This window comes from Monodelphis domestica, chromosome 1 (genome assembly GCF_027887165.1).
Source record: "Monodelphis domestica isolate mMonDom1 chromosome 1, mMonDom1.pri, whole genome shotgun sequence".
NCBI lineage: Eukaryota > Metazoa > Chordata > Mammalia > Didelphimorphia > Didelphidae > Monodelphis > Monodelphis domestica.
In genome coordinates, this window is record NC_077227.1 from 10,965,738 (window position 1) to 10,980,031 (window position 14,294).

Genomic DNA, 14,294 nt, shown 5'->3' on the forward strand with positions numbered 1-14,294 from the left:
TCCTGCTCATAACTTCATAAAGCACAATAGTATTCCATCACCATAATATACTACAGCATGTTTAGTCATTCCTCAATTGATGGACATCTCAATTTCCAATTCTTTGCCACCACAAAAAAAAGAGCTGCTTATCAATATTTTTGTAGAAATAGTTTCTTTTCCCTTCTTTTGATTTCTTTGGGATTCAGACCTAATTAGTGGTATTGATGTATCAAAGGGTGTGCAGAGTTTTATAGCTTTCGGTGCATAATTCCAAATTGTTCCCCAGAATGATTGCCTCAGGTTATAGCTCCAACAGTATATTAATGTCCCAATTTTTCCATATCCCCTCTAGCATTTGTCACTTTCCTCTCCTGTCATAGTAGCCAGTCTGATAGGTGTGAAGTGGTACCTCAAAGTTGCTTTAATTTGAATTTGTCTAATCGAGTAATTTAGAGCATTTTTATATGACGATGGATAGTTTTGATTTCTTCTTCTGAAAACTGCCTATTCACTTCATTTATTAATTGGAGAATAACTTGTATTGGTAGAAATTTGGCTGATTTCTCTATATATTTGATAATTTATTAGAGGCCTTTATTGCTATAAGTTTCTTTTTCCAATTTCCTGTCTTCCTTCTAATGTTGGCAGCAAAATCTAATAAGAACTTCATTAAGTACTTTGTGAAACTTAAAGGTTATAAATCCCAACCTTCCTTTTTATTGTGATTTAGCTACTTGGTAGCAGAAGTCCTCAAAGTAACTGAATGGCCATGGGACTCAGGAGGCCTCTAGTAGCTTGGCCCTGGAGTTGGCCTAAAAAAGGAAGGTTCCCAGGGAAGTCTGCTTTCCTCTAGTGAGAGTAGAAATGATGGGAGATAAATAACTTCACAGGCAGTCTATTCCCTAGCTGGCAGAGAAAACTGTAGACTGCTATAGTGGCAGGAGCCCCAGATTTAACATCAGAGAACCCGAGTTCATATGCCGTGTGTATCTCCTTGTCTGAGCTTCATATATGAATAAAGGGGTTGAACCTGAAGACCATCCATCCCAGCTCCAGGGCTATGTTCCTATGAAAGGAAGTAGAGCCATTATCCAATATGCTCTCTTTTTTCTAGATTATTATTATTATTTCTAGATTATTTTCTGGATTATTATTCTCCCTTGCCTTCAGTGGTAACTGGCCTGGACGTGGCCCCCACCTTCTACATGGATGCCATCCTTCCCTTGGACAGAAGGTCTATTCCACCGAGGTGCCATAAGATCAGTGCTTCCCACATACATAGGTTCAGAAGTCTAAGAACAGTTTGGAAATGTGGTACAGAGCTACCAGCCTGGGCCCTAACATGTTGGAAATTACATGTAGGTCCCAGTCAGAGATCTTGCTTAAGCAGGGCAAGGGAAATGTATCCAGTTCCCTTTGATGCTGAATCCAGAGCACACAAACATCCAGTTATTGGACAGATATATAAATTCATCACTTAAATTCAGTTTGGTGAATCCAATAAACATTAGGCATCTGCTATATTCAAGAGGATGCTGGCATATGCATTAGGCACATGTTTTATTAGAGCAGAGAAAGGATAACATAGTTTGGTAAATATAAAAGTCAAAGAAAGTAAACACAACGTAATGCAGAAGGAGGAGCATAACAGTTCAGTGGTGCTAGACTGGGGCCCTCAGGAAAGTTCTTGCTCATCGGCTTGCAGAACCATGACTGTTGACAGCACAGTTCTTGGAGAGATAGGGTATACATGGCAGGCACTCCATGCAATGATGGAGAAGAAAACACGTCTCCTCCCCTCACCCAAAGTGTGTCTTATCCATGTTCTTTTGTGAAACACGTTATGAAAAACTGATGAAATGACTTAGCTTGAAAATTAATGAGCTTGTGAGCTCATTTACACTTGATCTCTTGAGAGTTTGGGGGGATGAACCAGTTATAATCTATTTGCACCTTAAGGGAAGAGATAAAATCACATTCTGGGATCTGGAGGTCTTAGCACTAGATGCTGGTCCAGGATTAACTGAATTCTGGACTAGAGGGGGCCAGAGACCAGGATTCTCTTATTGACTCTGTGGCCAACCAGTTTGGTAATTTGGGGCAATTCTCTTAACCCTTCCCTCCTCATTCTTTTCCTGCACTACTACAATAACCTCAATTATAATAGAATCTGTGAATTCTATCCTCTTCTCTCTGTTCCATCTTCCATATGCAAATCCGACCAGACCATCCCCTCCTCTGTCCAATATTCCCTATTACCTTTAGAACAAAATGCAATGACCTTATCCCATTTGGTACCAACTCATGACTTCCATTTCTTCATTCTCCATTCAAGCCAAACTGGTAGACTTACTCTTCCCTACATATAGCATCCCATTTGTCTGTCACCTCTGCCTGGGATGCCCTCATTCTTTGCCCAGCCTTATGTCTCACAATTCTTCATTTCCTTACAGCTTGACTCATACTCCACTTCCAAAGGGAGGCTTTCTTGACCTTCTTCATTATCCATACTCTTAGCCACTCTTCAGATAAGTGAATAGATTCTTATTTGGCTATATGTTGTCTCCATCCAATGCAATGCAAGCTGTTTAAAAGCAGAGAACTGTTACTATTTTGTCATTGTATTCTTGGTGTTTGCCCCCCTAGTCTGGAAGTTGAGGGAAGTCAACAAGCATTTATCAAACACCTACTATGAGAAAGAAAGGAAAATGGCTATCTGATGAGGCTTTACAAATAGCTAAAGAAAGAAGGAAAGGGAAAGATATAACCAAATATATGCAGAATTCCAGAGAATAACAATGAAATGTCAGGGTGTCTTCAATGTGCAATGCAAAGAAATATAAGAAAGTAATAGATTAGGAAAGACAAGAGATCATTTCAAGAAAACTGGCTATCAAGGGAGTATTTCATGCAAAAAAAAAGGGCATGATAAAAGTCAAAAATCGTAGACTTAAGACAAGTAGGAGAAATTAAAAAGAAATAGCAAGAAGACACTGAAGAACCATACAAGAAAGTTCTTAACATCACTGATAACCAGGAGGGTTTGGTTACTGATCTAGGGCCAGACATCCTGGAGAAAGAAGTCAAGTGGATCTTAGGAAACATTGCTAACATATAGCCAATGGAAGTGACAGAATTCCAGCTGAATTTTAGCTGGACTAAAAGATGATGCTATTAAAGTGCTGCACTCAATACCAACAAATTTGGAAAACTCAACAGTAGCCACTAGATTAGAAAAGATCGGTTTATGGCAAAGTCCTAAAGAAGGGCAACAACAAAGAATGTTCAAACGCCCATACACTTGCACTCATTTCACATACCACCAAGGCTATGCTTCAGATTCTGCAAGCTGGGCTTCAACAATAAGGAAACAAGAATTACCAGAAGAACAGGCTGGTTTTCAAAAAGACAGAGGAACTAGAAACCAAATTGCCAACATTTGCTGGAACAGGGAAGAAGCACAAGAGTTCCAAAAAAAAAAAAAGAAAGAAAGAAAAGAAATCTACTTCTGCTTCATGGACTACATTAAGGCCTTTGACTGTTTGAATCCCCACAAAATGGAGCAAGTCCTCAAAAATGGAAGAACCAAATCATCCTACTTATCCCTGAAAAACCTATATGAGGGCAAGAAGCAACAATAGGAACTGAATACAGAAGGATGGGTTGGTTTAAGAATAGAAAGAGAGAATGACAAGGCTGTCTATTGTCATTTTATTTAATTTATATGCAGATGACATCATCAGAAATTCCACCCTGGACAAATCAAAAGCCAGAATTAAAGTTGCCTGGAGGAATCTCAAAGGTCTCAGAAATGCAGACACTACCCCTCTAATGGCAAAAAGTGAAGAATTAAAGAAGCCTCTTAATGAAGGTGAAAGAGTGGGGTGCAAAAGCTAGTTTGAAGCTTAACATCAAAAAACTAAAATCTTGGCAACTCGTCCCATCACTTCCTGGCAGCTAGAAGGAGAAGAAATGGAAGCCATGTGAGATTTTATATTCTTAAACTCGAAGATCACTCTAGGTGGTAATGGCAGCCATGAAATGAAAAGACTCTCAATCCACAGAAGTAAAGCAATGGCAAATTTGGACCACATACTAACAAGCAGAGATGTGACCTTGTCAACAAAGGTGTGTATAGTCCAAGGTAGAATGTTTCCAGTAGCTATATATGGGTGTGAGAGCTGGACTCTAAGGAAAGCTGATGGACACAGAACTGATGCTTTTGGATTCTGGTGCTGGAGAAAACTCAAGATTCCCCTCGAAGAACAAGGAGATCAAATCAGCCAGTCCTGAAAGACATTAATTCAGACTATTCAAATACCAAAGGTGAAGCTTTAATATTTTGGCCATATAATGAGAAGACAGGACTCATTGCCAAGGACCCCGATCTTGGGAAAGATCGCAGGTAACGACAGAGAATGAGCTGGATAGAGAGTACCATGGATACAACAAACATGAACTTGGACAGATTTTGAGAGACACTGGAGGGTAGAGGCCTGGCATTCTGTGGTCCATGGGCTCTCAAAGAGTCAGAGATGACTGAACAACTGAACAACAATTCCATTGTACTAAGCCCTAGAGAGGGTTCCAAGAAAGGCAAAAGACAGTTTCTGCCCTCCAGAAACTCCCAATCTACTGGAGAAGATGACATCAAACACTGCATACAAACAAGGTACAGATAGGGTGAATTAGTATGAATCTCACATAGAATGTACACTAGCATCAGGGGGGTCAGGGAAGGCTTCTTGTAGAAAGTAAGACTGAGGTGAGAGTATAGTAAGTGCTTATTCAATGCTTGTTGGCTCGACTTCGATGGGGATGGACCACACCAGGCATCCCGAACCAAGAGAAGAACTTGAAATATGCTCAGTGTAGTTCCCATTGATTCCTCTTAGACTCAGCTCTAAACTCCCAAACTCAGGAGATTCCAGTTTAGAACTGCCCTTTTGGCCAGACATTGGGGGAAATAAAAAGGACTCGCTGTAAAAAAACATGGTGGAGACTGACTTAAGCCAACTGTCTATCTTCCTTCTCCTCTTAGAATTTCATGACAAAACAAATCTTGAATTCCCTGCCACCCACACACACATTTGGAGATTATCTCAGGTCTACTGAGATGAATCAACAAAGCGTGCACAACAGGGAAACAAGTTCACTGTCTACCTTAGGAAGATTAATTTATTTTAGGATTCACTCTTTGGGTAGGAAGTGCTATAAGACTGGGAATCCAAAAACAAAGCTCTGCAGAGAGCTTACGGAAAAGCTTACCAAAGGAGCTCTATTCATCTATAGTGACGGGCCAAAAAATAAGGAACTGGGCCATCTCAATCTAATATATGACCGAAGTGGGGGAGGAAGGTCGAAGATCCTTTGGTCTAAGAAAACAAATGATATTTTAATAGGATTGCGATAGATCCTGGATTTTAGGGAGCCCTGTCAGAGCACCTTACACTGTTTTTTTTATCATAATAATGATTTCATAGAAAATTTCCCAAGTTACATTCATTGCCCAAATGAAATCCAAGTGATTGTAGGATGGAATTATCTTGTGATAAATCAGGTTTGTGATTTTAGGCAGTAATTCTTTGATATCATTTGGGTCTGCCAACAAGTCCTTCGTACCACTCCAGACTGCGGTGGACACATGCATTTCTGACACATTGTATGCTGGAGGAGTACTCTGAATCAAAACAAGGAGAAACAAGAGATTTCATAGGAAGCCATGCATTAGAAGACTCTATTTCTTTAAATGATGAAATGAACCTATTTTAAATGGGTTCTACAATGAGCCATTTTAAGGGAAAAAAATTATTTTTAAAAGTTTTAATTATTTTAATATAAATAAAATATTTTATATTGTTTATTAAATATATTGTTGTTTATTATTTATTCTATTCTATTCTTTTATTTTATAAAAATTATGTTTTCTATAAAATTCATAACTTTAAAGAGTTATTTCAGCCCAGAGATTAACATCATTTTGAAAGAAAGCTGAAAAATGAGAGTGCTGTACAAAGAAGAAAATGCACAGAACTTCTAGAGAGAAGAGAGAGCCTTTGTGAAACAGGAGAATTTTCTGCCAAATGTTCCAGAATGGTTACATGCACAAATGGCTGTCAAGGCTCATTCAGTTTCAAGTTACAGCCCAATCGATGGGATTTGTGGATCAGGCCACTCGTGGAGTTGGGTCTGGATCTACCTAAGAAGTAGAGGGAAGTCTGAGAACTTTTACGGCACCAGAACACGCAGACAATGGGGTTTCCCCAAAGGTCTCTCCTTGGTTTTTCGTGATTAATACTGAGTTGAACACTTCCATCTAGGAAGCGTGTGGAGATGGGAGCCCCGTTGGAAGATCCTTCTGAATCCACAGCAGGCTGGACTCTGCCCTCTTGTCCCTTCCTAGTCTCTGGCCTCTACATCCATATTTCTTGCCTTCCAAGGCACGACTATCTGACATGGTGTGCCTGGTTCTCATTTCGATGTGGGGCATACACAGAGCACACACCTGGCCCTTGAAGGGGACCATAAGGAGCTCGTCTGGTCCAAGCCCCCATTTTACAGAGAAACTGTGGAGGCCCAGATGGGTTAGTGTCTGTCAGTGCCTCGGAGGCTGGAAGCAGCAAAGTCAGGATTAGAACCCAGGAGCCTTGACTCAAGGAAGCATGTGAGGATGCCTGAGGAAATGGCGGACGGTGGCCTCGGGATCTGGAATAAGCTGTACACCATGATGCCCTCTCCTGAGCTGTGCATTGGCAAACAGCCTTTGGCTCATTTACAGGCTAAGCCTTGGCCACCATCCCCCAGGGAAGAAGGGGCACCTGGGGGCCTGGCAGCCGGCTGAGCTCAATGGGGCTCCCCCCTGCCCACTCTGGGCTGAAGCCCAAGCACAGTGTCCACCACGTTGGTCCTTTACCTGGTCAAAGTGCATCATGTTCAAGTCCCGATTGCCCCAGTCAAAAGCCTTGAAATCCCCTGTGGAGTAAGCCTGAAATGAAATAAAATCAGTCAGCGCAGAGCCTGGGGGCTGGGGAGGCCTGCCCCCCCCCATGAGGGAGAAGCTGCTCTCAGGGAGCATCTCTGCTTCTCAGGTTGTCTCGGGGATTTGGGGTTTTTAATGTGGCAACTTTGACTAAACTGCCTCCGTTCTAGGGACCCGCCATGTCTGTCTATTGAGCTATCATAGGCTGAGTGCAAGAAGAGACTCCCCAATAGAACCCCCCCATTTAATAGGGGGGACACTGAGGCTCACAGAGGGGGTTACCCTCAGAGAAAGCAGCAAGCCTGGAGCCCAGGGGAGAAAGCGCTGGCTTAGAGTCAGAAAAAGCAAGCTCAAAACCCTCCTCCCACATGCACTGGTTGTGTGACTCTGCTAAGTGACTCAGTCTCTGTTTGCCTCAGCTTCTCCTCTGAAAAATGGGCATAAAAAGAGTACCTTCCCTTGGTGGCTGATCCCCAGTCACAGCGAGGGCAAGAGGCCTCCTGGGCAGCCAAGAGGATCCGCCATCCCCATGACATCCTGTGGATGAGGACCAAAGACCGTCTACTGGACTGAATCTCAATGGGCTGGTCCCAAGGGTGCTTCCTGCCGTGACCCAGCAGTGACTGGGGGGGCAAAGGCCCAGACCTGCCTGGCTCTGGGGGTTTGCCCGGAGGTCCCAGCAGCCTCGCGGGCCAGCAGCTAAGGGGAAGAGTTGGGGTACAGGCAGCTGCCAGGCCATCTGACAGGGCTCGGGAGTTCTCGCCCCAGCTGGGCCGATCTTACAAAGTACAGGGAGGAAACACCTTGGCCGGGGCATGACTTTCCAGGCAAAGCCCGGATTCAGAGCCCTGCAGAGGCGGGCGGGGGGGGGGGGGGGGGCCGGGGGTGCGCGTTTCCCGGGGCGTCAGCCACAAATGGCTCACTGTGCCTGAAGAAGGGGTGTGCGGGTTCTTGAAGAATCCTACCTGAAGCCAATGTAGCATGTTCTGAACCGAAGTCCCGGCAGGGTTTTGTGATAAATACACATCTAAGCGACTCTGGGTGGGGAAAAATAGTTTCACATTCCATTCCATTCCCTTTAAAAAAGAAAACAACCTACCTTCTGCCGTAGAATCAAGACTATGTATTATCCCCAGGCAAAAGAGTGGTCAGGGCTAGGCCACGGGGGTAAGTGACTGGCCCACTGAGCCGCCCAGCTGTTGCCCCATTAAATTCCATTTCAGACTGTGAAACATTTGGTGACACCCAAGCTGGACCATTTCTAACAACTGAAGGATGCTTTTGAGAAAACAATGACCTCGTGCCCAGCATTCAGACATGTCCCTGCGTACAGTGTGCACTTCCAGGTCACTCCTACGTGCGTCCCAAGGGCACACTGCCAGGAGTATAGATGTCGTCTGTACGCATGACCGACAGTTCGCTGCAGAGCTCGCGAGGATGGCAGAGGATGCAAAGAGTCCACATCGAAAGGACCCCTGAAGGATGGACCCAGGAAGGCACTGCTGGAATGGCTGGGAATTGGTCTGCTCCTGAGACAGCAGTTTAGAGAAAGTAGCGGAAACTTTCGTAGCTTTTGACTCCTAAATCCCACTGCGAGGCACCCATCAATGGGATCCCCAATCCCTTAAGAAGCGTTTTTAAGCACCTACCAAGTATCAGGCTTGGAGTTACAAGACAAAAGCAAGTCCTGCCCTCCAAGAGCTTGGATGCCTCCCCTGGAGGCCACAGGTCCAGGCTGGGATACACAGATGGTCATTCCAGGGCCCTTTGGGGAAGTGACAGGGGCAGAGCCGGAGGAGAGGGTCTGAGGGAGGCTTCCTCTAAGAGGGGGGCAGTTTGGAAAAAAAAAACAGGAATCTAAGAGGCAGAGAGGAGAGAGGAGACGTGCCCAAGCCTGTGGGGGCCAGGCTACACCTAAAAGAGAGGGGCGGTCTTGGGGGTAACGAACAAGATGGCTCATTTGGCTGCACCCTATAGACGGGGAAGACAGAGTGAAGTTGTGTGCCTGGGTTCAGCCACAGACCTACAAAGGTTAAAAAATCCTGGAAGAAGAAAACAGCCTTCAAAGGCAGCATCAATTTGATGCAGACTCCAAAAATGCTGAACCCATATTAAAGGCAACTTCTGTGTAGATCACGGAATCTCATCCGACATGCCTGACAAAGGGTCGACCAGCACTGCTTTGGGGGAAATCCACTGTGCTCTGATGTTCTGTTTTCTGAGGCACATCATTGTGAGGGTTTCCTTCTATTGCATCTACTTTGGCTCTCTGTCTGTCCCCTTCATGCATTATTTCTAATTCTGCCTCTGGAGACAAAAGAACAAGCCCAGCTCTCAGATGGAATCTAAATGGGCCCAGGCCCAAGAGTGCAGCCTGCCATGACCCAGTAGTGACTGGAAGAGGCAAGAGGCCCAGATTTTCCTGTTTCTGGGGTCTGGCTGAAGTCCCAGCAGCCTACCTGGCTAGCAGCTCCGAGGGAGGACAGTAACTGCCGCCTGCTGCTAAGGTGAAGGATAGGGTACATACAGCTAGCAACTGCCATCTGACCTGGCTTCCTCTTTTTCAAACCGAGGAATTCTAGTTACTCCAATTAAGCCTCAAATGACACCAACCCAAGGCCCTTCCCCTGCTGGCTGATCCCCAAGATGCTCACATGATGAGCACATTTCCAAATTGTGGGGTCTAGAACTCAACACCCAGCTAGAAGCAAGAAATGGTTGAAAACCCTGTATTAAATGGCTTGGTTCTGATATTCATATCCAAAGGAAAAATAACAGAGAGAGAAGTTTGTCGAGAAGTAAATTGTTGGATCAAAACAAAACACTTTTTTAAAAAGAAAATGCATAAAGAAAACAATGTAACTACTCCTCAGCTACATTGTCCTACTCACAATATTTAAATTTTTGATATCAAATCCACATAGCAGAAACAAAAAGCTACGGCAAATGATGTCCAAACGAGGTACACTGCAAATCTTGGTGCCAATGAATTGGTTAAAAAAGGAATTTCGCAAAAATTCTCGTTTGCCAGAAATGACCTGCAAAATGAATTTAAATGACCTAAATTTAGAGAATCACAGTTGTATTTTTACCACATTCTCAGCAAAGTGGATTATTTCAGTTTTAGTAAGTGTGCTGTGTTGTTGTTGTTGTTGTTGTTGTTTATTGGGTCACATCACCAGTAAGTATCTGAAGTAGGATTTGAACTCAGATCTTTCTAACTCCAAGTCTGGTGGGTGGCCCTGATAATTCCTAATTTAGTTATCTTTGGTAACTGTCCCTGATTTCAATCCCCTTCAAACTTTAGATATTGCAATTATTCAGGCAAAAAGAATAGCATACCAAAAGCAATGACCTTAAAGCATATGCCATTTTAATCAAAGGACTCGTTGTGTTCCGAATGGTGATAACTGGAGCTAATGCAAAGAAGATTTTGATTCTTTGAGCCAGCCTTGGCAAGGTGGAAAATGCTATGAAGGCTAAAAGAGAACAAGAGAGAAATTAGTGAGAAATCAGCAGATAGCACAAGTCATGGGAAGAGTCCCAACAGGAGAACCAGATTCAAATATTTTCCCTCCTCCATCCATTAATGTTCTTCCAGTCTGGGAGAGGAGCTAGATGGGAAATGGAGGCCACCCGTGCTCAGTTCAGTACTGCCAAGGAAGGGGAAGAATTATGGCCCTTTCAAAGATGCCGGACCTTCTTTCATAGTGTGTTTTACTGGCTCAACCCTGAGCTAATTGGAAATAGCTCTTACTGACATTGAGGACGTAACACAAGGACACAACATGCATTCCTAGCATACCGATAGTAGTGCCTTGGGAATGGCCTATATAATACAGTTTCTCTTGTCCAGTTTTCTTCCCAATGAAGTCAATTGTGGCTGGAAGATCATATGTTGCCATTTCATCAAAGCTGCAAAGAGAAAATATGACACATGACACATAATTTCAACATATGGAAGATCACTGCCACATACAGGAGAAAAAAGACACCTCTCAGGGTGACGTGAGGACCCTTCTGAATTGGCAGCAGCTTAAGAGACAGATCCTAAACACCAAGGGAAGAAATAAGGCTGTGCCTGGCCTGGAAGGGATTGAGTTGAAAAATAAATATACAGGAAGCATCCTAAGAATGCTGACAAAGAGAAATATCCAAAATTGACAAGATTACGTCTTTCACACGGAGAACATTTGTGCCTCTTTGGCTACGTGCAGCTGGGGCTATGAACTAGCATCACTCACTGCAGGTCCTCTGTCACCACATCACCCCAATGCCCTCCATCTGACCATGGAAATGGAATCTCCCCCATGTCTCCCTTCCTGTTTGATTTTCACTCCTGACATTCTAGGGATTCTCCATCCAATACACTGAGGTCTCCTTCCTGTCCTTACAAAATCTTAGGGAGATCCATTTAGCATGAGGGATCTCTGGCCACTGCCTCACATTTTCTATCTAGAATCCACCCACTTCCTTCTCCAGCTAAGTCCTTGATCCTATTCTTTCTGCCACTTCTTTTGTAGTATCCGACAAGCTTATGATCCTCACTGTGGTTTGCTCCATTGCCCTTTGGGTCACCTGATATTTTAACTCTTCTAGTATCATTGTGGTCTATGATTTTTAGCCATTTAATATCAGTGGGAGGATACTCTGACGTAACTTCTTCCTAAATGTGATGTAGCCCCATCACCTCCCCGAATTTAACTCTCTTCTGTGGACCAAACTCACTGATCACCTGTAGCACTATTCATCTGAGGTGGAGAGAAAGACAGAGACAGAGAGACAGCAGAGAAACACGCACACACATGAGGATGGCTCCATGGACTCTTTGCATTTGTTATAATTCATTTTTGAACAAATATACAAGTTCATAATATTTCACCCTCCCTCCCAGAATGTAGGCTCCTTAAAGGCAGGGCCCTGTCCCCTTTCATTATCCTATCACCAGGGCCTCCCACATAATGGATGCATAATAAACGCTCATGATTGATGTGAAAATCTGTACCAGGTGTTTTCTATCCACTTTGTTTTTCCAGTGTGGGTGGTTCAACTCCTTCCAAATAACCAGCGGGTTTCACTGAGGAGGCTTTCTGGAGTTCTAAAGCTCAATACAATTAGCACAAAGTTTTCTATAAACTGCATTTTTAGAACATTTTCATCAATCCAGAATCCTTCTTCCATCTAGACTCCATAGAGGAGGGCATGAATGAAGCTAGTAAACACCTAGGGTAATGAAGCTTCTATATTAGAGGCTTTATCTCTGTACACATGACTGTTAGCAAATCTTTAGTTATTTGAAGATTCCAGGCATGAAATTTGAGGAGGCTCCAAGATTAAAACTCGTTCTCTTCAGTACTAGTCTTGTTTTCCAATCAACAAGCAATAGATACAGTTGGATATCAGGCTCTGTATCTCTTGGTCAGTTGTGGGATTACAAATATAGAAAGGAGTACTATATATGAAAGCCAACTTATTCATCCTTACAATAGTAAACGGCATTAGCAGTGATTGTACTTCAATAGCTGCACAAACCAAAGAAGATCTTGGCAATGCAATTATTGTCCACATGGAAATGCAAAAAAAGATTAACTTGCATAACCACAAGCAAAAACTAAAAGAACAAATATGTGAGGAAATGGAGCAAGAAGTTAAAAACCATTTTTAAAGAGTTAGAAGAATACAATAAAAGAGTAAGTGGTAATTAACCAAATAATGGGCTCAAAACTAGATAAGAGACAGAAATATTAGAGCAATATTTTTTAAAATTGAAAAATAGAAGAAAATACATTAAATTTACAACTACTAAATTACTCTCTCCCCAAACCAGGATATTTTTTTAAAGCCTGGAAACAATATTTTAAGCAATCATAAATGAAAACAGACCAGATCTATTAGATCACAGCCATTTATCTCCCCAAAGGGAAACATTCCGGGCATGCTGTAGTTAAAATCCAGAGCTCCTTATCAAAGAAAAAGCAGAGTATAAAGTTGTTCAAGGACCAAGAAACCACAGTCAACCTACCATGAAGCACAGTAGGCTCTATTATATATCAAAGAGATCTCAGAATAGATTAATCCAAAAGGCAAAATAACAGACTATCAACACAGAATAACCTACTCATCAAAGCTGAGGATAATCCTAAAGGGGGGAAAATGGATCTGGGATGATATACAGGACTTTGAGGTATTGCCCATAAAAATACCAGCATTGAATAGGAACTTTAAAATGCAAACATGAGAAAGCAAGGAAGTGAGATTTATGTAAGCAGGAAAGAGGGTCAACTGGGTGGATCAATGGATAAAGAGTCAAATAGAAGGTCTTGGATTCAAATCTAGCCTCAGATACTTTCTAGCTATGTGACCCTGGGGAAGTCACTTAACCCCCATTGCCTAGTCCTTACTGCTCTTCTACCTTAGAACTGATACTTAGTATGGATTCTAAGAAAGAAGGTAAGGGGTAAAAAGAGAGAGGGGGGAAGTGGAAGGAATACATTAGTGTAAAGAGAAGCCTGAAGGAGAAAGAATTTGCTATTTTCATAATTAGGATGCATGAGAAGTATATATAAATACAGAGGAAGGAATGGGGAGAATTCTGGATAAATCTCCCACTCTTGTCTGACATGGACAAAGGAAGATTGCATATATACACATTTTGTGGGGCGGAAGTACATCAAACAACAAAGGAAAACCAGGGAGCTGAGTGTTAAGGAAGATAAACACCTGAGAGTGAATAGCTGCAAGGAAAACAAACTTTCTGGTGATGAAGGGGAGATTCAAATGGGAGGGGAAAAGACAAGCAAGTAACTAGAATCCAAGATGGTGTCTATTTACTAGAGAATGAATGGAGTATTGTTGCACCATAAGAAATGACCAAAGGGATGACTTTAGAGAACGCTCACTAGAATGAGCTGATCAAGCCTGAAGTGAGCAGAACCAGGAGAATCATTTCTACAAGGACAACAAGAATGCAAAGAGAAATTACTTTGAAAAACTTAAGAACTCTGATCATTCCAGAGTGCCAATAATGCCCCATGTTTCCTACCTTCTCAAAGAGAGAAGATGCACAAAAAGTACAGAAAGAGATGGGTGGTTTTTAGACCTGGGCATTGTGTGGATTTGTTTTGACTATGGTCCTTAGAAAAGATTGGGAGGGAGGCTTTCTGGGGGGAAATGAGGTTGACAAGAATCAAGAAAAAAATTCAAAGTCACCATGGAAACCTTTTATAAAATGCTTAGAAGAGAACTGAAGGAAGCTCAAAGGAAGACAAACAAAATACTTAGGAAAAAGACTATGTGGAACTCATATACTTTCTTTGGAAGCAAGTGGTATGAA

The 14,294-nt window shown here is 42.7% G+C and overlaps 1 protein-coding gene across 8 annotated transcripts in view; it reads right to left on the minus strand.

Moving 5' to 3' along the window:
• Positions 1–1,525: 1,525 nt before the first annotated feature.
• LOC100021678 (gastric triacylglycerol lipase-like) overlaps positions 1,526–14,294 on the minus strand; it is a 33,757-nt gene continuing 20,988 nt past the window's right edge. For all 8 annotated transcript variants that reach the window (XM_001373718.5, XM_056819072.1, XM_007478308.3 and 5 more), the window contains 6 exons: positions 10,767–10,876; positions 10,304–10,440; positions 9,853–9,999; positions 7,927–7,998; positions 6,896–6,967; positions 1,526–5,662 (listed from right to left, as the gene is read on the minus strand). In XM_001373718.5, coding sequence (XP_001373755.4) covers positions 5,429–5,662; positions 6,896–6,967; positions 7,927–7,998; positions 9,853–9,999; positions 10,304–10,440; positions 10,767–10,876 — 772 coding nt within the window. In that variant the 3' untranslated portion in view covers positions 1,526–5,428. The remainder of the gene's footprint in view (positions 5,663–6,895; positions 6,968–7,926; positions 7,999–9,852; positions 10,000–10,303; positions 10,441–10,766; positions 10,877–14,294) is intronic.